We start from the raw sequence: 24,626 nt of genomic DNA on the forward strand, positions 1-24,626 counted from the left end.
TGAGTACCAAACACACAAACGTGCCAGTGACTCACAGCAGAGTCTCTGCCATCACATGTTACTAGATCTGTTTGTGCTGAATAAACAATGACCATAGGAGTTCAGACTATCTCTACATTGCCTTGTGTTGATGACTCATAGTCCCAAATCAAATGTTCCTCTTTGGGTACCGGATGCACGCTTTCATATCCAGGTGGGACATCTCCAACATTGGAAGGAGGATCTAATATTTAACCAAAACAAAACCCGTCAAGGCCTAGCCTTGATGTGTCAAATAAAAACCTTGTGCATTCTTCTATCGCACGGCGTGACGGATCGAGGTGATGTCTATATCCAAAACATAATTTCCAGGGATCATAATAACATCTGGTTCTTTTGATTCAAGATGTATTTTCTCCTACATAGATTCCTCAAACCATAGCATATCCCCTATGGTGCTGCTGACCCGAGTGGTTTCTTGGCTTTGGCTCTCTGCTCTTTCTCTCGTTCTCTCTTTCTTTGTCACCTGTTGGGAACGCTTTTATGGTCTGTCTTGTCCTCTTCGCTCTCTTCATCCTTCAATCTCCCCATCAATCTCTGATCTCTGTTTCACCTGTGTGGTGTGTGTGCGTGTGAGGAGCTGTAAGATTAGCATGTTTGCACATCCTGGGTTGGAAGAGGTCCACGTGGCTCCATATAGATAGCTTTAATCAGCCGCGAAGCAGACAGTTCAAACGACAGTTTAGTCATCAGTGAAAAGACCCCCTATCATCTTAGGCCTCTCGGAAAGACCGGCTTGCAATACAAACACCCCATTCCATATATAGTGCACTACTTTTGACCAGAGCCCTGTGGGCCCTGTTCAAAAGTAGTGCACTAAATAGAGTATAGAGAATAGGGTGCCATTTGGGGCGCAGGGCCCTATCATCTGCTCAAGATTAATGGAAACACATTTCTTTGGTTATTTTCTTTTCCCTCCCAGTAAATATATGGTTGGTCACAAAGCAGAGAGAAATTAGTTTTGAATTTGCTATTCTGTTGTCCTTCTGGAAAGCAGTGCTTTTTCCCCCAGAGTTGTTTCGGTAGCTCAGTGTGAAAATAAATATTGCAAAGTCTTTTTTGGTAATGTCTGTGATATTTGTGTGTGCTGTCTGGCTATATTAGACAGAGCATTGGTGCAACAACAAATAGGCCTGGAAGGTGTCTGCATTGGTACTTAGAAATTACTGTCTTTGTCAGGGGTGGTAAAACTGATACATGGGCAACCATATAGTTTTCCCGTCTTGCTAACTCGCTCGCTAACACATGGGTCAACTTGAACTGAGTATGCTAATGCTAAGCCAGCAAGCATTTCCACATGTGGGCCCAATGTGGGCTTAAACATTGGACCGATGTAGGCTGCTCAAATTGGGCTGGATGCGCCTTTGCTCATCGCGCCCACATTGGCCCCAAGGCTGGTGGGCCCAAGGTAGCCCTCACTTTGCCTGAACCTGAAATAAGACCAGCCTGTTGGATTGTCGGCCTGGATTGTTGCTATTATATACACAGTATTATTACCAGAGAAGCTTAGCGCTTCTTATGCCACATGAACGTATTTAACTTTGTATCAGAGAAACAACAACAGGTAAAAATACAGAAGTTTAATAATAAAAATAGTACAATTAATCAATGGTTACAGGATGAATGATGATAACGGCGTATGATCGATACAGGAGAAAATGATGAATTCAATAGGTTGTTTACCAGCAAATGGTTAGAGGATGATATTCTCAATTTGGATAGAGCTACATTTAAACCCTCAAGACTAGACTTAACAGGTCCCGTGGGTGCAAAAGAGTATGGTCTATGAATTGTGAAAGGAGGAAGTAACTTAAAATCGGCAAGTAGTAGTCCAGTTCTAATGTTGAAGTTATTACTTAACGTTAACCTAAAGAGCTACACATTACACATCATGGTAATACAAGAGAGACAAGAAATGTAGCTGTATAGTCCAACACAGGTTAGCGGACACCAACCCAACATGGGTCAGCATACACCATGCCCTTCATATAATACATGAAATGGGGGTCAGATGACAGTGCGGCCTCGCTAACTGACGGTGCGGCCTCGCTAACTGACGGTGAATCACAGCTAACTGACGGTGCGGCCTCGCTAACTGGCGGTGCGGCCTCGCTAACTGACGGTGCGTCACAGCTAACCGACGGTGCGTCACAGCTAACTGACGGTGCGGCCTTGCTAACTAACGGTGTGTCACCGACGGTCAACTGACGGTGCGGCCTCGCTAACTGACGGTGCGTCACAGCTAACCGACGGTGCGTCACAGCTAACTGACGGTGCGTCACCGCTAACTGACGGTGCGTCACAGCTAACCAACGGTGCGTCACAGCTAACTGACGGTGCGGCCTCGCTAACTGACGGTGCGTCACCGCTAACTGACGGTGCGGCCTCGCTAACTGACGGTGCGTCACAGCTAACCGACGGTGCGTCACAGCTAACTGACGGTGCGTCACAGCTAACTGACGGTGCGTCACCGCTAACTGACGGTGCGTCACCGCTAACTGACGGTGCGTCACCGCTAACTGACGGTGCGGCCTCGCTAACTGACGGTGCGGCCTCGCTAACTGACGGTGCGTCACAGCTAACTGACGGTGCGTCACCGCTAACTGACGGTGCGGCCTCGCTAACTGACAGTGCGGCCTCGCTAACTGATGGTGCGGCCTCGCTAACTGACGGTGCGTCACCGCTAACTGACGGTGCGGCCTCGCTAACTGACGGTGCGTCACCGCTAACTGACGGTGCGTCACCGCTAACTGACGGTGCGTCACCGCTAACTGACGGTGCGTCACCGCTAACTGACGGTGCGTCACCGCTAACTGACGGTACGACCTCGCTAAATGACGGTGCGTCACCGCTAACTGACGGTGCGTCACCGCTAACTGACGGTGCGGCCTCGCTAAATGACGGTGCGTCACCACTAACTGACGGTGCGTCACCGCTAACTGACGGTGCGACCTCGCTATCTGACGGTGAGTCAAAGGGGACTTTTTGGTCAACCAGGGTTCCTGGTCTACAGTGGGTTGATAGGCCCCTGGCCAGCAAAAGGTGGTTGTGCTGGTGTGATTTGAGGGTCTATTCCTACTACTATAAGATTATATCTGAAGTAATTATCTTGAAAGTTCTGAACCCTCATTGGTTTGAATGTTGTTTTGTATAGTAAAAAAAGAAAATGTAACATGAATTGGGGTATTTGCAAACCACGCCCCAAGATATTCTGAGCCCCCACCTCTACATTGTGACCTGTGCTAGGCTTGGTGTGGGCTATCCTGTGCTAGGCTTGGTGTGGGCTGACCTGTGCTAGGCTTGGTGTGGGCTATCCTGTGCTAGGCTTGGTGTGGGCTGACCTGTGCTAGGCTTGGTTTGGGCTGACCCGTATTGGGCTCGTGCCTGCTAACCTGTGCAGGATTGTGTAGGCTAGCCCACATTGGGCTGATGTGGGATTGGTGTGGGCTAGCCCGTGCTGGTCTGATGTGGGATTGACGTGGGCTAGCCCGTGCTGGGCTGATGTGGGATTGGTTTGGGCTATCCTGTGCTGGGCTGACGTGGGATTGGTGTGGGCTAGCCTGTGCTGGGCTGATGTGGGATTGGTTTGGGCTATCCTGTGCTGGGCTGACGTGGGATTGGTGTGGGCTAGCCCGTGCTGGGCTGATGTAGGTGTGGTGTGGGCTAGCCCGTGCTGGGCTGATGTGGGATTGGTGTGGGCTAGCCCGTGCTGGGCTGATGTGGGATTGGTGTGGGCTAGACCGTGCTGGGCTTGGTATGAGTGTTGTGAGGGCTAGCCCTTGCCGACCAAATACCCACATGGGGCCAGAATTGGGATTAGGGCGTGTTCTTTTGTGTTGTATCATTACTGAACCCTGACCTTGTAGTTCCTGTGTTAGAGAGATGTAATGGAATTTATGAATGACACTGCATCGCATGGCGCACTGACTGAGATGTATTACTACTGTTTCCTTAGGCCTGTAGCTCAAGACCACTACTAACGTAAAAATAGCATTATGACAATAGCAATAGCATTTCAGACCTGCAGATCTGTTTGCTTTGTTGATTAGCAACTCTGAGGATATCGGCTTAGTTTGGTCTGGTCTGGAGGTTGGTTAGAGGCTGGGGGTTGTTTTTTGTTGGGTGTCACGTACATACGTGTCTCTCCAGGGTCTTCCTCCCTTTGTTCCAAATGACGACCCAGATGAGTCACGTTTAATTTGGGAAGGGGGATCTAAGTTCCCTCCTCACCGTTTTCTTCCAATGTCTGGGAAGCTCCCTGAGAGCAACTGCAGCAACTGCAGCAACAGAGATATCAGAGGGAGAGAGGACAGCTCCTTAGTTTGTTGTTGTTGTGTCTGGTCATCTGTGTATGTCTGCTTGGCGGACCCATCCAAGGGCTTGAGAGAGTTCTCTCTCTCAGTAAATCGTTTGGCTTGCTTCTCTGTCAGGACGGTAAAGACTCTCTCTCTGTCGGATGGGATTCATTTTGAGTGCTACAGCTTACTGATCTTGAGTCAATCACACTTTTCCAATTTGTGTCTTTTCAGAGCCTCTACATCGTTGGGAAAGTGGTTGTCCTCTCCTAAGTGGTTGTCCATTTCATCTTCCACTCTTTCTGTAGGGTCAAAGGCTGCTGGTTATTCATGGTCAATATTTTGTGAAAATCTGTCTTTATGACTTCAGATTAGAGACCAAATATTAGGCAGCCCTTGGGCATGAGAGCCAGAATGTTCTATTTAAAACCTCCATTCTTCACTCCCTGTCTCTAGCCTGAGTTGGTTCCCACTACTCTAGGTCTGCGTCCCAAATGGCACCCTATTCCCTATATAGGGAAAGACACACACTCTGGTAAAAAGCAGTGTACTATATAGGGAATAAGGTGCCATTTGGGACTGAGCCTGGAAGTCCATCTCAGTCCCCTGTGGTGGCCCCTCTGTGCCCCAGTGGCAGATGTGAATTCAGGTCACACTGATATATTCGGCAGAGGTCCCCTCTCCTCTCACTAGGGACATCAATATGGACTATGTGGCTAGGAGACTGAGGTATTTAAATAAGCATGCTGTCTGCCTGACATATTTTATTCATTGCTTCGAGTAATTCAAACTTCTCAATTCTCTTTGCCAAAAACAGAAGGGTTTTTGAGAAGCACAAGACAATGCTCAGTCACACTGAGTCACGTTAGAATTCCGCAGTCAATGATGAACAGCATAGCATCTGAAGAGAGAGAGAGAGAGACTGACAGAGAGAGGGAGTGCGAAAAGAAAGAGAGAGAACAAAAGAGGTAGAGCGAAAGAAAGAGAAGGAGAGAGAGGGGGGGTTCTAGGAGGAGCCAAAAGAAAATGTCTCCTCACCTGCCTGATAGCCATCCAATCTTCCCTGTCCAGTGTCCTCTTCATAACCTTATCAGTATTCCCATGCATTAGCTCCCACCTATCTCCATTACACTGCATTGGCAGCCAGTCAGGGCCACTCTAACTCTGGCAGGTATCTACAGTGGCAGGACACTAAGGACACACTGTACTCCCTGCCATTTAAATGATTGGAAACTTCCAAGTAATACATTAAAGCTCTGGCTCCGCAAGATAAAGTTGTTTGTGCCATGCTATGTTATTAGAGCAGGTTGAGAGAGGTAGCAAATGCAAGGTTTCTAGAGAGACGGAAGGGGATGGAGACGGTGTCCTTTACTCACCTTGGTGTAAACTGCGCAATTTAATTGACAGTAAAAAAAAATGATACATCTATCTAGATAAACCTAAATCTTTATTTGTGTAAGGCTTTGTTTGTGGTACGCACATTAGGAGTTAATTTCTTTATGTTTAATTGCACTTTTGCCCCCGCTAGCTACATGGAGAGGAATAGTCATGTAAATATTAATATTAATGTTTTCCTACAGACAGAGAGAGAGATGAGGGTTATCCCCATGAGATCTAACCTCTAGAGAGACAGAGAGAGAGAGATGAGGGTTATCCCTGTGAGATCTGACCTCTAGAGAGAGGGAGAGACATGAGGGTTATCCCTATGTGATCTGACCTCTAGAGAGACAGAGAGAGAGAGATGAGGGTTATCCCCATGAGATCTGACCTCTAGAGAGACAGACAGAGAGAGAGATGAGGGTTATCCCCATGAGATCTGACCTCTAGAGAGAGGGAGAGACATGAGGGTTATCCCTGTGAGATCTGACCTCTAGAGAAACAGAGAGAGAGATGAGGGTTATCCCTGTGAGATCTGACCTCTAGAGAAACAGAGAGCGAGATGAGGGTTATCCCCATGAGATTTGACCTCTAGAGAAACAGAGAGAGAGATGAGGGTTATCCCCGTGAGATCTGAGCTCTAGAGCAACAGAGAGAGAGAGAGAGAGAGAGAGAGATGAGGGTTATCCCCATGAGATCTGACCTCTAGAGCGACAGAGAGAGAGATGAGGGTTATCCCCATGAGATTTGACCTCTAGAGACAGAGAGAGAGAGATGTAAGGGTTATCCCCATGAGATGTGACCTCTAGAGAGACCGAGAGAGAGAGATGGGGGTTATCCCCATGAGATTTGACCTCTAGAGAGACAGAGAGAGAGAGATGTGAGGGTTATCCCCATGAGATCTGACCTCTAGAGAGACAGAGGGAGAGAGAGATGGGGGTTATCCCCATGAGAAGCGACCTCTCTGTGATGCATGCTGGTCTACAAAGTCCTGTATGCCCTAGGCTGCTCCTAATCCCTTCACTGTAGGGCCAGATTACACCTTCATCTTGTTAGGAGCCCTCAGAGGCCCTGCGTGCGTGCGCCACCCCAGTGAATCCGAGATCGATGCCTGGTTCGTCTTGAGTGGTCCTCGTGGTTATTTAACGTGGGACCATCCCGTTTTCTATTCTACATCACTAATCCAATCAGAAATGATTTTTTTGGACGTGTCGTATCATATTAGTAAAGAGCGCCGGAGAGAGGAGAGACCTGTGATAAAATGCCCTCCAAAAACACACAGGGACGCCCCACTCAATATTACCTACAATCCTCCACTGGTCCCACGTTAGAGTATGTTGGTATGGATATGTTTGTGTGTGTGTGTGTGTGCGTGTGCGTGCGTGCGTGCGTGTGCGCGTGCACACGTGTATGTGTGCGTGCGTGTGTGTGTGAGGATAGCATTTTTACGTTTCTGAAACGATGAGATTGCTGACCGTCTTCATATCAGTTTGCCATCAATGTCGTCTCTCTAACTTTCTCATAACAGGGACGGCCTGTAAAGCCTCACAGCGCGCTTGTGTTGTCTGCCTGGGAGTGATGTCAGAGGTTTAGGAGCGGTTGGCATGACTTATGTAACACTGCCCCAGACCCGCAGTCAGTGGTTCAGCTGGAAGCCGTTAAGCCGTTAAGATGGATGTTGTCGTCATTTGCGGAAGAGTCAGAAAATCCCCTTGTGGGCAGCGAATGCCTTTTGTTGGGAATGAAAATGACCTTCAAAATAATACCCTGGCGAGGCCTCAGATATGAATCCATGACAAAACCTTCACATAATCACAGTAAAGCCACAAGTTACAGTCGTGGAACATATGGTTTTAGACTCTGAAGGGTTTGGTGAACATACCATCAAAGGGAGAGGGAATGAAATAAGTGAGTGGCTCTGTAAGAACAGGGCCAGTTCAGCCTGTGTGCTCAGAGCTACCTGGTTGAACCCGGTAATATACTTGTAGATTTCTTATTTGTTCATGCGAGGCTGCTTAATAAAAGGGAATAAAGAGAGGGAGATATGTCTGTCTGCCTCTCCCTCTGTGTCCACCGCCCCCTATTCACAGTGATCATACACATCTGGTCAATATTTGAACATTTCCCATCTCCAATCCCTTTCTCCCATGGATTTCAGAGCCACTTTTTGCCCACTCTAGGATGAGAGGAGTGAATAAAAGCAGAAGAAAGAAAGCCATACAGTATTCCGGGTAGGTTGATAGGTCATCGCCCTGCCCTAACCGTCATCTGTGATTATCATTACAGTGTAGATGGAGGCTTTGTAGGTCTGGGTGTTGAACAATATCCCTCTCTGCATCCAAGGTCTATTATGGATGTGCTTGTATAATATACAGTATGTCAAAGCTCACTATTATGAGTCCTTGCCACAGCAATTTGTAACATCATTTATTGAGGCCAAGTCCATGCACGCCAATGTCATTTCATCATCGTCTCTCTCGCTCTCTCTCTCTCTCTCATCATCCTCTCTCTCCCCTTCCCTCCCTCTCTCATTTCCTCTCCCCCTCCCTATTTCCTCCAGTCTTGTCTATGCCTTGTGGTAATAATCATTTAATATAATCCTGGACGGACGTGGAACGGGGGGAATAGGGGTGTGTGCGTGTGTGTGGTGGTGAGGGGGTGTTATATAATTACAATCCCTCCGAGGTGGCTCGTCATTCGAACCCTGAACTAGACATGAACTGGCCATTGACAGGGAAGGACCGTGTATTAAAAATCATTATTGAATTCCTTGGGCCATAATTTAGGAATAACATAGCTGAGACCCATTTCTCTCTCTGCATGCCTCCTAGTCATCCTGACACACACACACACAGAATCAATCATGCACCTTCACACACTCCCACACACACAGAGTGTAGCTATCAGATGGGAGGCAGAACGTGGGCATATGCTGTCTGAGTATCTGTTGAAAGATGACAGGTGGTTGCCCTGGTATTTGCATAATTATGTATGTTGCGAGCAGGACTGTATCAGGCCGTAAACAAATCCATATGGCCTTTGGAGGACCAAAGCACTTCACCCCACAACTACTTACAATTTAAAACCAGGGATGCCAGGTGTAGTGTGCAGTACCTGGCAAGAATCCTTCTCATGCATGGGAGAGCAATAGAGAGTGGTATCGCAGCATATGCAAAGATATCCTACCCACGTCAACACCCATTTTAAAGTATGAGGGCTACTCTGGCTCGTTGGCCACTCCATGTCTTTATCCCAAATGGCACCATAATCCCTATATTGTGCACTGCTTTTGACTAGAGCTCTATGGGCCCTGATCAAAAGTAGTGCACGAAATAGGGAATATGCTGCCATTTGGTACTCAGTCCTTGTGTCCTGTGATCAGTGAGAAGTGTCATATGAGGATGGTGATGAAGATGAAGGAGAGTTACAGAGAGACAGGCCATTATCAGTGAGGAGACCAGGCCTCCCAGTACTGTTCTCTTTCCTCTCTTCACTATAAACTAAAGCTTACAACATTTATTTTTCCTCATCAATCTACACACAATACCCCAAAGTTTTTAAATACGTTTAAATACGTGTTTAAGTTGTGTTAAATACGTGTTTAGACCCTTGGCAATGATACTCTAAAGTGAGCTCAGGTGCATCCTGTTTCCATTGATCATCCTTGGCATGTTTCTACAACTTGATTCAGCTGTGGTAAATTCAATTGATTGGACATGATTTGTAAAGGCACACATAAGGTTCCACAGTTGACAGTGCATGTCAGAGCAAAAACCAAACCAAGAGATCGAAGGAATTGTCCCTAGCGCTCCGAGACAGGATTGTGTTGACCACCAAGACTCTTCCTAGAGCTGGCTGCCCGGCCAAACTGAGCAATCGGGGAAGAAGGGCTTTGGTCAGTGAGGTGACCAAGAACCCAATGATCACTCTAACAGAGATCCGGAGTTCCTCTGTAGAGATGGGAGAACCTTCCAGAAGGACAACCATCTCTGCAGCACTCTACCAATCAGGCCTTTATGGTTGAGTGGCCAGACGGAAGCCACTCCTCAGTAAAAGGCACATGACAGCCGGCTTGGAGCTTGCCAAAAGGCACCTAAAGACTCTCAGACCATAAGAAACAAGATTCTCTGGTCTGATGAAACCAAGATTGTTTTGCCAAACAAGACCTCCACGAGTGTGGTTTATTCTTGGGAGCAATTTCCAAACGCCTGAAGGTACCACGTTAATCTGTACAAACAATAGTACGCAAGTATAAACAACATGGGACCACGCAGCCGTCATACCGCTCAGGAAGGAAACGTGTTCTGTGTCCTAGAGATGAACGTACTTTGGTGCAAAAGGTGTGAATCAATCCCAGAACAACAGCAAAGGACATTGTGAAGATGCTGGAGGAAACAGGTACAAAGTACCTAAATCCACAGTAAAACGAGTCCTACATCTGTAACGGCAGATCTCCTCTTCGTCTGAAGAGGAGTAAGGATCAGACCAAGATGCAGCGTGGTAAGTGTCCATAATGTTTTTAATACAGACAAATGAACACTCGAACAAAAACAATAAACGATAACGTGAAATCTACAACAACCGAAACTGTGGCGACAAACACTCACACGGAAACAAACACTCACAAACCAACAGTGAAACCCAGGCTACCTAAGTATGATTCTCAATCAGAGACAACTAACGACACCTGCCTCTGATTTAGAACCATACTAGGCCGAAAAAGAAACCAAACATAGAAAAACAGACATAGACTGCCCACCCCAAATCAGGCCCTGACCATACTAAATAAAGACAAAACAAAGGAAATAAAGGTCAGAACATGACAATATCGACGTAACCTGAAAGGCCGCTCAGCAAACCACCATAAAAAAACAGACTGCGGTTTGCTACTGGACATGGGGACAAAGATCGTACTTTTTGGAGAAATGTCCTCTGGTCTGATGAAACAAAAATAGAACTGTTTGGCCATAATGACCATCGTTATGTTTGGAGGAAAAAGGGGGAGTCTTGCAAGCCGAAGAACACCATCCCAACCGTGAAGCATGGGGGTGGCAGCATCATGTTGTGGGGGTGCTTTGCTGCAGGAAGGAGGAGGGACTGGTGCACTTCACAAATAGATGGCATCGTGAGGAAGGAAAATTGATATATTGAAGCAACATCTCAAGACATCAGTCAGGAAGTTAAAGCTTGGTCACAAATGGGTCTTCCAAATGGACAATGACCCCAAGCATACTTCCAAAGTTGTGGCAAAATGGCTTAAGGACAACAAAGTCAAGGTATTGGAGTGGCCATCACAAAGGTCTGACCTCAATCCTATAGAACATCTGTGAGCAGAACTGAAAAAGCATGTGCGAGCAAGGAGGCCTTCAAACCTGACTCAGTTACACCAGCTCTGTCAGGAGGAATGGGCTTAAATTCACCCAAGTTATTGTGGGAAGCTTGTGGAAGGCTAACCGCAACATTTGACCCAAGTTAGACACTTTAAAGGCAATGCTACCAAATACTAATTGAGTGTATGTAACTTCTGACCCACTGGGAATGTGATGAAATAAATAAAATAAGAACTAAATCATTCTCTCTACTATTATGACATTTCACATTCTTAAAATGAAGTGGGGGTCCTAACCGACCTAAAACGGGGAATTTTTGCTTGGATTAAATGTCAGGAATTGTGAAAAACTGAGTTTAAATTTATTTGGCTAAGGTGTATTTAAACTTCTGACTTCAACTGTAGAAACCAGACACATGCTCATTGTGTCACGATCGTCTAAGGTGGAAACAGCGGACCAAAGCGCGGCGTGGTGAGCGTACATACTTCTTTATTATAAGATGTTGCCAACAAAACAATCAACATCCAAACGAAAACGTGACGCCAACGTAGTGCTCACAGGCAACTATACATGGACCCCTACCCACAAATACAGGTGGGGGAAAAGGCTACCTAAGTATGGTTCTCAATCAGAGACAACGATAGACAGCTGCCTCTGATTGAGAACCACACCCGGCCAAACACACAGAAATACAAATCATAGAAAAAGGGACATAGAATGCCCACCCAAATCACACCCTGACCAAACCAAAATAGAGACATATACAGCTCTCTACCGTCAGGGCGTGACACATTGCTCACATGGAACGCGTAAATAATGGTTTGAAATAAAACAAAACTTGTTTCTCATAAGTGTAGAAGGTTGTGAACTCTGCAAATAACATTTCCACTCCGAGAATGTGAACGGTAAATTGCTGTAATTAATACATGCATTAATAGAAATGAATGTAACCAAATTATAGGGATTAAAGCTAAATTGTCTGTTTTACAAAGAGTAGACTTCCATAAAAGTGTACATCAGCCAACACTGTGTAGCCTATGCTACTATTCTACTGCGAAATAGTAGGGCTTTTTTTTTTGTCTCGCCTAGGACCGGGCCTGATCAGCATTGATTTGTCTATAAATTAAGAGACGATTCCGTATCAAATTATACCATGCCAGGTTGGGAAGGATTTGCTCACTGACCATTTGACATAACATTAGTGCGTTATAGCCCTCAGAGCCGGGAACAACCTTCTGCTGTTGAATAATTAACGATGGTCAGACACATCCCAACCTTTTCTCATAGAAGACCAATATATCTATTGACTGTATAAAAGAAAGTCCACACCTCAAAACATTTGTTTTACTGAACTGCCATAACCTATAGCAATCTACATCCCCCTGCATAGCTACTCTAGCATCACACGACAGCTGGAAAGAGGAGGAGATGTAGAATCTTTAATAGACAGACTAAAGTTAGCAATACAATTGTTTATAATCGTTAGTAAACACTCACGCTATTAGATAAAGTTCATTTTAAAAGAAAAGAGTAAAATCCTAAAAATGGATGTATGCCTATTTAAACGGTTTTGACGGTTATTATGTTTTCATAACGTCCTCATCCATAACCGTCAGTCACACGGTTATTCAATTACCGCCACAGCCCGGCACACACTTGTATATGGCTGGCTGCCTGGGATCGGCCTCGGCTTGCAGACACAGTAGAGAACATGCCCTGTAGTTGAATTCCATTACAGTCCAGGGACAAGCAGGGAATAGCTCTCTACTATCTGTAGTCACGGGCCACAGCCAAGCTAAACGGCCCACAGTTCAGTCTAATGTTTCATTGGGGCTCAGAAGACCAGGCACTGCAGCTTCACAACTATTCCCCATGTGTTTTACAGTCACACAATAGCCTGCCCGATAGTTACTATGTGGGATGTTGTTGGTTGGTGTTCTGGTGGAAAATGATACAGTGACAGTCAGCACATAGGCCATCATTGTAAAAAAGAATTTGTTCTTAACAGACTTGCCTAGTTGAATAAAGGTAACATTTTTTTTGAATAGACCATGTAGTGTAGAGACTTGCAGTCAAGGAGTAAGTCAATATTTATTAAGCAGTAACAGCGCTAATGTGTTTTTCAGGTGTACTGTACAATATGTGATATGCTAACCTTTCTCTGTGTCTCTCTCTCTCTCCCCTCTTTCTCTCTCTCTCTCTCTCTTTCCCCATTGTCTCCCGCCGTCTCTTTCTGTCTCTCTCTCTCCCCTCTTTCTCTCTCTCTCCTCTCTCTCTCTCCCCTCTTTCTCTCTCTCTTTCTCTCTTCTTTCTCTCTTCTTCTCTCTCTCTCTCTCCTCTCTCTCTCTCTCTCTCTCCTCTCTCTCTCTCTCTCTCTCTCCCCTCTCTCTCTCTCTCTCTCTCTCTCTCTCTCTCTCTCTCTCTCTCTCTCCCTGTCTCTCTCTCCTCCCTCCTTCTCTCTCTTTCCTCTCTCTCTCTCCCTGTCTCTCTCTCTCCCCTCCTTCTCTCTTTCCCCTCTCTCTCTCCCCTCTATCTCTCTCCCTTTTTCTCTCTCTCCCTCTTTCTCTCTCTCTCTCTCTCTTCCCTCTCTCTCTCTCTCTCTCTCTCTCTCTCTCTCTCTCTCTCTCTGTCTCTTTCTCTCCCTGTCTCTCGCTCCTCTGTCTCTCTTTCCCCTCTGTCTCTCTCTCTCTCCCCTCGTTCTCTTCTCTCTTCTTTTTCTGTATCTCTCTCCCCCTCTCTCTCCCCTCTGTACCTCTCTCCCCTCTTTCTCTCCCCTCTGTACCTCTCTCTCCCCTCTTTCTCTCCCTGTCTCTCTCTCTCCTCTTTCTCTCTCTGTCTCTCTCTCCCCCTCTGTCTCTGTCCCCCTGTCTCTCTCTCCCTCTTTCTCTTTCTTTCTCTCCCCTTCCCTTTCTCTTTCTTTCTCTCCCCCTTCCCTCTCTCTCTTTCTTTCTCTCCCCCTTCCCTCTCTCTCTTTCTTTCTCTCCCACTTCCTTCTCTCTCTAGACATGCCTCTCCATGTTCGGCGCAGCAGCGACCCCTCTCTGGCAGGCCTTCCCCTGGGTGACCCACATACAGCACCGGAGGAACCATCCCGTAAGAACCCCACACGATGGTCCACCACGGCAGGCTTTCGCAAGCACAACCACCACCACAGCCACAGCCACAGCCAAAACACTGGGACCAACAGCCTGGAACGCAAGGTACAGTAACCCAAAACCTAGACTTATCCTAACACAGCCATAGCCAAAACACTGGGACCAACAGCCTGGAACGCAAGGTACAGTAACCCAAAACCTAGACTTATCCTAACACAGCCATAGCCAGAACACTGGGACCAACAGCCTGGAACGCAAGGTACAGTAACCCAAAACCTAGACTTATCCTAACACAGCCATAGCCAGAACACAGGGACCAAAAGCCTGGTACAGTACAGTGAACTATCCCAACCTCATGACCTAGGTCATGTCCAGTAGGGACAAAATGTTTTGTAACAGGGAGGTACTACTCATTTACAATGGTGCCCTGACGACAGCAATACAACAAATTATATTTGATCAATACAAATAAAATGAACTACAAATTACAGAATCAACATGACAGCTTCAAACTCCACATTTTACATGAAATCCAAACATTTGCAATTCTCATTTAATTCATTAAAGTCCTAAACTGCCCTAGATTCACCCGAGACTCAAGATGTAGGGAGTTTTGTCGGCTATTCCAAAAGTGGGGGGTATTCAAACTGAAGGCGGATTTACCTAGATCGTTACGTACTAGTGGAACCTCAAGAGATAACCATCCCTGTGAATGGATTTGGTGTGTCATATTTTTACATTTTAACAGTGAAGTGAGGTAGGTCGGAAGCTTCTGTCGTAGAGCTTTATAAACAAAAAGAGAGTAATGAAGTGATGTACAGGACTTAAATGAGGACCAATAAAAAGTGTGTGTTTTTGTTGTCCATTTTGGTACGGTGTGCCCTACTGAACACGACTCTGGTAGTACCACCCTGCCTGAAATGTCATTCAGCTTCAAGGATGCAGGTCCTTAACCCCTTAGTTAATCCTTTACCCACCACTTTTAGGAAGCGAACCCCTATTCTTTATTGAAAAGAATGAAGATCACAGCTTTGAGCATATATTCTTTGTTCTAATTTACTTTTGAGGGTCGTCGGATGTGAACCAGAAGTGAATGTGAAAAGATTATTTTAGGGTTCATCCTCCCTGAAGCTTAAAAAAGAACAGCTAGGCCTATTAACTAGATCAAAATGGCTGCCGACAAGCCTTTAGTGCTTTGAAACAACTGATATTCCAAATGAGATGGAGGGAAGAAGGGGAAGATGGAGTGCTCAGAATGTGACACAGCAACCCTCGACATGATTAGAGCGTTGGCTGATAATCCTATTTAAAAGCACTTTAGTTGTCACCGGCGCCATAATCTTAGTGCACGCCGCTCGTCGCTTCCAAGAGGCTACGGGGGGAAAATGGAGACATAAATAATACATTTGTTATTGTACCTTTCATTTGGTGGCAGAATACAGACTTTTTGGTTTAATATCATAGGCTTAAGCAGATGGAGTCTGTTGCATTGTTGCTAGATTTGCCTCTGTCTATTTTCATCTGTTAATGACTTGATGTTAAATACAGTATATTTAACACGCTCTGGCTATAGAATATTTCATCTAGGCAGAAAGTTTAATCTAAAATGAAACACGCTAACAAAACATCAATACTATTCATATTTTACTAATTTCGGACCAAAACATATGGACAGAAAATGTACCATATTTTCAAAGACCCGTTGGCTTTGTCTACAGCTACTTGACTTGAGCGTCGCACGCCATGTTCCACTCTTTATATTTGCTCTGTTTCCTATGACTCCCAACAGATGAATCGTCTATTTTTCCTACATCATCTCAATATAGTGATATATAGCCGATGGGACTCTTGATTCATCAAGCTAGCATTGTAAAATCTTGACGTTCCTCAATGACTTTACAATGCATCTGTCAACTCTGCTCCCTCCTTTCCTCTCTCCCCTTAGCTAGCTAAGCCTTTGTGCTTAGCACCGAGCACTAAACAGGTTTAGCAGAGCCAGGAGTAAATACGTGCTCGACGATTTACAGCCTCTCTGGGTTTGTGTTTTCTGTGTCGTTTTATAAGTCGTAAAGAATTCAAGAGTGGACTCCTTTGTTTCACGTCTGCCTGTGTTGTGCTGTGTGAACGGAGCACGGTTTGTGTGTTGTGACTGTGATGGTTTCATTGAGACTGGGCGTCTCAATAGGCCTCTGACCCATATCTTTATGGCCCTGTCTGCACCCCCTTCCCTTCCTTCAGCCTCTCTCTCCGGGCCTCCTTCTTCCTGTCCTTCCTCAGCCGTGGCCCTTGGTCACGCTGCGTTCAGCTCGAGTAAACCACATGGATTGTTTTAGCGTACAGGAGACATACAGGGAGTGTTGCCGGGCAGAACTTTGTGGAGTATCTAGTGCTAGGGCTGTGGTTGTCATGACATTTTGTCAGCCGATGATTGTCAAGCAAATAACTGCCGGTCTCACGGTAATTGACCGTTGATTAACATAAACACATTTGGCATCTCCAAGTTTCTACCCATAGCCTACAAGCCACTGATGCTGACCTTTCAAGTCAAATCACATTTTACTGGTCACATACACATGGTTAGCAGATGTTAATGCGAGTGTAGCGAAATGCTTGTGCTTCTTGTTCCGACAGTGCAGTAATATCTAACAAGTAATCTAACAATTTCACAACAACTACCTTTTACACACAAGTGTAAAGGATTGAATAAGAATATGTACATATAAATATATGGATGAGCGATGGCCGAACGGCATAGGCAAGTTGCAGTAGATGGTATAGAATACAGTATATACATATGAGATTAGTAATATAGGGTATGTAAACATTATATAAAGTGGCATTGTTTAAAGTGACTAGTGAGACATTTATTACATCCAATTTTTAATTATTAAAGTGGCTAGAGATTTGAGTCAGTATGTTGGCAGCCGCCACTCAATGTTAGTGATGGCTGTTTAACAGTCTTGAGATAGAAGCTGTTTTTCAGTCTCTCGGTCCCAGTTTTGATGCACCTGTACTGACATCGCCTTCTGGATGATAGAGGGGTGAACAGGCAGTGATTCGGGTGGTTGTTGTCCTTGGTGATCTTTTTGGCCTTCCTGTTACATCAGGTGGTGTAGGTGTCCTGGAGGACAGGTAGTTTGACCCTGGTGATGCATTGTGCAGACCTCTACCCTCTGGAGAGCCTTACGGTTGTGGGCGGAGCAGTTGCCATACCAGGCGGTGATACAGCCCGACAGGAGGCTCTCGATTGTGCATCTGTAAAAGTTTGTGAGTGTTTTTGATGACAAGCCTAATTTCTTCAGCCTCCTGAGGTTGAAGAAGCGCTGCTGCGCCTTCTTCACCACGCTGTCTGTGTGGGTGGACCAATTCAGTTTGTCCGTGAAGTGTACACCGAGGAACTTCAAACGTTCCACCTTCTCCACTACTGTCCCGTCGATGTGGATAGGGGGGGGGGGGGGGGGTTCCCTCTGCTGTTTCCTGAAGTCCACGATCATCTCCTTTGTTTTGTTGACATTAAGTGTGAGGCTATTTTCCCGACACCACACTTCGACGGCCCTCACCTCCTCCCTGTAGGCCGTCTCGTCATTGTTGGTAATCAAGCCTACCACTGTAGTGTAGTCATGCAAACTTGATTATTGAGTTAGAGGTGTGCATGGGGAGTACAGGGAGTATAGGAGAGGGCTGAGAACGCACCCTTGTGGGGCCCTAGGGTTGAGGATCAGCAGGGTGGAGATGTTGTTTCGACCCCGCACAGGGCGGGGTCGAGACCCAGGGTCTCGAGCTTAATGACGAGTTTGGAGGGTACTATGGTGTTAAATGCTGAGCTGTAGTCGATGAAGAGCATTCTTACATAGGTATTCCTCTTGTCCAGTCTACTGTGGAGCTATTGGGGTGGGAAGCAAATTGGACTGGGTCTTGGGTGTCAGGTTGGGTGGAAGTGATATGATCCTTGAATAATCTCTCGAAGCACTTCATGATGACGGGAGTGAGTGCTACGGGGCGATAGTCATTTAGCTCAGCTGTGGGTTACACTAGTTCTTTTAGCAGACAAGATTTGCTTAGAATTTTGTGGCATTATTTTATATTATTTCATAGTATGAAGGATACAATTGAACAGAGCTGAATAAAATATCAAGGATATTTTCTCCAAACGATTTGAAGCCCATGTGGCTGTTCTGTGATGAGCTGTGAACAAAGAAACAGGTATACTCCTAAATGCTTCATTTAGAGTTATGTCATTTTAGTTGTGATACAATCGTTGGGCTATATGTTCTGATTTTTAATACATTTCGTCAGCCAACAGGATGAATAGGCCTAGCGAACTGCAAAAGCCCTAGCCTATGTCAATTTACTATCCCCCATAGTACAAAAGTTGACCTATTCTGTGCGAGAAATAAGTATTCCAAACATAACCACTAGCATGAAAAAAACAGTTTTAAGCAATGAGCCTGACACAACAGATCAGGACATTGATAAACTATCCACACACCGCGGTAGGCTATGAGCACAAATGTTCCATTAGCAGGAAAACACCATTCTCAAAAAGGGACCGCAAATGCGATTATAAAGGTGCATTTTTATGTGAAAATGATCTTCCCCAAACATGAAACGTACACACTGTGTGTATGCCAGTCAGGCTGTACGTGTAAAGAGGATTAATGTGCTTCATTTTAAGAAGTTATTTGGCCACTTTCATTGTGATACAACTCTTATCTGAACAGGCCTATGGGCTAGGCTACATGAGGTATATGACTATGATTTTAAAAAGTCACACAAAAAAAGGCATGTGCTGTTTCTTGCCTTAAGTTGGGCATCATACATAAGTGATAATATATCATTCACAAGTGATAGGCTTATATTGTCACCCATCAGACTATTCTTGATTTAATCTTGTTTTTACATATACTAAATAATGTACAGTACCTGTCACGCCCTAACCTTAGAGAGCCATTTTATTTCTCTATTTGGTTAGGTCAGGGTGTGATTTAGGGCGGGCATTCTTTGTTGTCTATTTTTTTGGTTTTGGCCGAGTATGGTTCCCAATCAGAGGCAGCTGTCTATCGTTGACTCTGATTGGGGATCATACTTAGGCAGCCCCTTTTCCCACTTTCTGTTGTGGGATCTTGTCTTTTTGTGTTGCATGGTTTTGCACTACTAGCTTTACATTCGTTGAGTTGTTTATTGTTTTTTGGTGGAACATTTATAATTAAAGGAAAATGTACACCTACCACGCTGCACCTTGGTCTTATTCCGACGACAGCCGTAACAGTACCAGTCAAAAGTTTGAACACACCTACTCATTCAATGTATTTATTTGACTATTTTCCACATTGTAGAATAATAGTGAAGACATCAAAACTATGAAATAACACATATGGAATAATGTAGTAACCAAAAAGTGTGAAACCAATCTAAATATATTTTAGATTCTTCAAAGTGGCCTCCCTGTGCCTTGATGACAGCTTTGAACACTCTCAACCAGTTTCACCTGAAATGCTTTTCCAACAGTCTTGAAGGAGTTCCCACATATGCTGAGCACTTGTTGTCTGCTTTTCCTTCACTCTGCGGCCCAACTCATTCCAAATCATCTCAATTGTGTTGAGGTCGGTTGATTGTGGAGGCCAAGTCATCTGATGCAGCACTTCATCACTCTCCTTCTTGGTCAAAGAGCCCTTACACAGCCTGGAGGTATGTTGGGTCATTGTCCTGTTGAAAAACAAACGATTGTCCCACTAAGCGCGAACCAGATGGAATGGCGTATCGCTGCAGAATGCTGTCGTAGCCATGCTCGTTAAGTGTGCCTTGAATTCTAAATAAATCACTGACAGTGTCACCAGCAAAGCACCCCCACGCCATCACACCTCCTCCATGCTTCATGTGGGAACCACACATACGGAGATCATCCGTTCACCTACTCTGCGTCTCACAAAAACACGGCGGTTGGAACTGAAAATCTCAAATTTGGACCAAAGGACAGATTTCCAACGGTCTATTGTCCATTTATGGTGTTTCTTGGCCCAAGCAAGTCTCTTCTTCTGTGACGACCCTCCCACTCTGTCTGCCGTATTCTCTCTCGTTTTCCTTATTAGGATGTCGGCTGGCGGAGTTGGGAGGGTCGTCAGCGACATGGGACACACCTGGGCTCGGGTGTGTCCCAGCGTAAATGCACCACTTCCCCATTAATTGAGGAGACTCTCCATGCAGACACACTGATAGATTTTGCTTGTGGCTGTTTTGCTTGTTTGCGTTTGCACCTTCAACACCCCTCATTATCACATTTATGCAGGCAACTACTCACTTACACTATTGATTATTGACTACACACACCATTATTAATTGTATTTAGTTTACTTTAGTTAAGGAATAACAAAATATATTTATTATCTCCACGTTGCCTCCCTTTTTGTTTCGAACGAGACGGTTCGTGACACTTCTAATTGGTGTCCTTTAGTAGTGGTTTCTTTGCAGCAATTCAACCATGAAGGCCTGATTCATGCAGTCTCCTCTGAACAGTTGATGTTGAGATGTGTCTGTTACTTTAACTGTGAAGCGTTTATTTGGGTTGCATTTTCTGAGGCTGGTAACGCTCATGAACTTATCCCCTACAGCAGAGACCTCTGGGTCTTCCTTTCCTGTGGTGGTCCTCATGAGAGCCAGTTTCATCATAGCGCTCGATGGTTTTTGCAACTGCACTTGAAGAAATTTTCAAAGTTCCTGAAATGTTCCGTATTCACTGACCGCCATGTCTTAAAGTAATGATGGACAGTATTTTTTTCTTTGCTTATTTGAGCTGTTCTTACCATAATATGGTCTTGGTATTTTACCAAATAGGGCTATCCTCTATATACCACCCCTACCATGTCACAACACAACTGATTGGCTCAAATGAAGGAAACACATTCCTCAAATTAACTTTTAACAAGGCACGCCTGTTATTTGAAATGCATTCCAGGTGACTATATACACTTAATGAAGCTGGTTGAGAGAAAGCTAAGAGTGTGCAAAGCTGTCATCAAAACAAAGGGTGGCTCCTTTGAAGAATCTCAAATATAAAAACAATTTTGATTTGTTTAACACTTTTTTTGGTTACTACATGATTCCATATGTGCTATTTCATAGTTTTGATGTCTTCACTATTCTACAATGTAGAAAATAGTAAAACTAAAGTGAAACCCTTGAATGAGTTACTGTATGTGTGAAATTTGTTTTGTTTAAAATGTACCGTTATCATGCACCTGTCTCGAAACAGGCAGGGGGAAAAATGTATGTCAAATGTATGTCATCTATGCACTTAAATAGCGAATGGAGGACACTTTTCCCCTGTTTCATTTTCATGCCAACCAGGTAGGCTATACTCCTCTTGTAAATATAAGCAATGTGCTTAATATTAGGAAAGTTGAGAAATAAATATAGTAGGCCTAGCCTACAGAAAGCTGATGGGATCCTCCTCTTTTTAGTAGAGGCCATGACTCTGTTTTCTCATGTACAAGTGCATTCGGAAAGTATTCAGATATCTTGGCTTTCTCCACATTTTTTTTACATTACAGGCTTATTCTACAATTGATTCAATTGTTAGTTTTTTCCTCATCAATCTACACACAATACAAAAACAGAAATATCACATTTACATAAGTATTCAGACCCTTTACTCAGTGCTTTGTTGAAGCACCTTTGGCAGCGATTACAGCAGCGAGTCTTCTTGGGTATGATGCTACAAGCTTGGCACATCTGTATTTGGGGAGTTTCTCCCATTCTTCTCTGTAGATCCTGTCAAGCTCTGTCAGGTTGGAATGGGATCGTCGCTGCACAGCTATTTTCAGGTCTCTCCAGAGATGTTCGATCATGTTCAAGTCCAGGCTCTGGCTGGGCCACTCAAGGACATTCAGAGACTTGTTCTGAAGCCACTCCTGTGTTGTCTTGGCTGTGTGCTTAGGGTCATTATCCTGTTGGAAGGTGAACCTTTGCCCCAGTCTAAGGTCCTGAACATTCTGGAACAGGTTTTCATCAAGGATCTCTCCGTTTTTCCTTAACTCTGTTAATCTTTCCCTCTATCCTGACTTGTTTCCCAGTCCCATGCTGTCACCACCATGCTTCAACTTAAGGATGGTGCCAGGTTTCCTCCAGATGTGGCGCTTGGCATTAAGGCCAAAGAGTTCAATATTGGTTTCATCAGATCAGAGAATCTTGTTTCTCATGGTCTGAGATTTTTTAGGTTCCTTTTGGCAAACTCCAAGAGGGCTGTCATGTGCCTTTTACTGAAGAGTGGCTTCCGTCTGGCCACTCAACCATAAAGGCCTGATTGGTGGAGTGCTGCAGAAATGGTTGTCCTTCTGGAAGGTTCTCCCATCTCCACAGAGGAACTCTGGAGCTCTGTCAGAGTGATCATCGGGTTCTTGGTCACCTCCCCGACCAAGGCCCTTCTTCCTCGATTGTTCAGATTGGCCGGGTGGCCTGCTCTAGGAAGAGTCTTCGTGGTTCCAAACTTCTTCTATGTATGAATGATGAAAGACACTGTGTTCTTGGGGGACTTTCAATGCTGCAGACATTTTTTGGTACCCTTCCCCAGATCTGTGCCTCGTCAGAATCCTGTCTCAGAGCTCTACCGACAATTCCTTCATCCTCTTGGCTCGGTTTTTGCACTGACATGCACTGTCAACTGTGAGACCTTATTAAGACAGGTGTGGCTTTTCAAATCATGTCCAGTGAATTGAATTTACCAAAGGTGGACTCCTATCAAGTTTTACAAACATCTCAAGGATGATCAATGGAAACAGCATGCTCCAGAGCTAAATTTCTAGTCTCATAGCAAAGGGTATGAATCCTTTTGTAAATCTGTTTTTTATATTTAATACATTCGCAAAAATGTCTAAAAACCTGTTTTCACTTTGTCATTATGGGTTATTGTGTGTAGATTGCTGAGAAATTGCTTTTATTTAATCAGCTTTAGAATAAGGCTGTAACGTAACAAAATGTCAAGGGGTCTGAATAGTTTCCGAAAGGCACTGTAATTGTGTAGCGTATTGAAATGTTGTGCAACATTTCCATTTGCATTGATGTCAGAGTGATTAGAAGGACAATAGAGTGCTGACCGACATAGTGGCGGAGCAGCTGTGGGTCGGCCACGCTGGTCTAGACACGGCTCTGACAGTCTGTAGCCACCAGCGGTATCACACAAGGACAGGCACCACACACAAACTCATGTGCTGCCTGAAGCCAACAGCAGCCTTGGTCTGTAGGTTTTCTAGGCCGAGACTGGCCTGACATGTCTGTCTGGACTGTGACCCCCCCCCTCTCTACCTGTGTTTGCTCTATAAACTCAAACAAATGGAGATCTAATTAGCATAGCCCGTGGGTGTTTGATTTCACCTTCACAGGAAATGTTTTCGAGAGGTTCTTAATTCTCTCTGCGTACCAAATGCCACCATATTCCCTAAACAGTGCACTACCCATAGGGCTCCAGTCAAAGGTTGGTGCAGTATGTTGGGAATAGTGTGCCATTTGGGATGCACACTCAATATGATAGTAGAGCTAAGCTGTGGTCCAAGGCGCCAATCGGCTCCCGGTGACGTGGCCAGGCTATTAGTGACAATAATTTAGCATGTGTGTGTGTACTGGGATAGGAATTAACTGTATCAGGGTGTGGCTCATCGCCAAGATAAGCTAGACTACCTGCCAATCACATTACAGCTATTTAACAGCATCACAATCTCATCTGTCATGTCAGCATGGAATTGCTTAGCGCAAAGTAGCGCTGGACGATGTGCACTTCATCATACTTTGGAGACGTAGTACATGTACAATATAATGTATGTGTTTGTGTGAATACTAACAGATGATTATAGTGTGACTTAGTGTGTTAAACGTTGTCTCTCCATGTCTGCAGGGAAAATTAGGATTTGTGTGTGGACTTGTATCGAATGCTATTGTTGTAGTACAGTACACTGCATGTACTGTGTATCAATCGAATACTATTGGTGTAGTACAGTATACTGCATATACTGTGTATCAATCAAATGCTATTGTTTCATTACAGTATACTGCATGTACTGTGCATCAAAATGTGGTGTTAAACATTGCCTCTCCTCCGTGTGTGCATGGTAAGGATGTAGATGCGTACCGGAGTCTCCCTCGTGATTCAGCCGCTTGGGCCACCCAGTTCCAGAGAGAGACTGCCCGCTCCTCACTCAGCGCCAACCACCCCATGGTGGACCGTTGGCTGGACAGACAGGATCAGGTAGGACCACACACACACACACACACACACACACACACACACACACACACACACACACACACACACACACACACACACACACACACACACACACAGAGTAATAGAAAACTAGAAAAACTATCCAGCCAACTTTGGCCCTAACCCTAGTGTTCCAACAACATCTACATTACTGATGTTCCGTCAGCCAGCCAGCTCTGGCCCTTAACCCCGGGGTTCGTTTCCATGGCATTGTGCTTTCAATGGAGCAGTATTTCTG

At 45.0% G+C, this 24,626-nt stretch overlaps 1 protein-coding gene across 2 annotated transcripts in view; it reads left to right on the forward strand.

Moving 5' to 3' along the window:
* LOC115104519 (partitioning defective 3 homolog) overlaps positions 1-24,626 on the forward strand; it is a 581,101-nt gene that overhangs the window by 218,580 nt on the left and 337,895 nt on the right. For both annotated transcript variants that reach the window (XM_065007121.1, XM_065007122.1), the window contains exons 4-5: positions 14,045-14,241; positions 24,239-24,370. In XM_065007121.1, coding sequence (XP_064863193.1) covers positions 14,045-14,241; positions 24,239-24,370 — 329 coding nt within the window. The remainder of the gene's footprint in view (positions 1-14,044; positions 14,242-24,238; positions 24,371-24,626) is intronic.

The sequence above is a fragment of the Oncorhynchus nerka genome, linkage group LG22, assembly GCF_034236695.1.
Source record: "Oncorhynchus nerka isolate Pitt River linkage group LG22, Oner_Uvic_2.0, whole genome shotgun sequence".
Taxonomy (NCBI): domain Eukaryota; kingdom Metazoa; phylum Chordata; class Actinopteri; order Salmoniformes; family Salmonidae; genus Oncorhynchus; species Oncorhynchus nerka.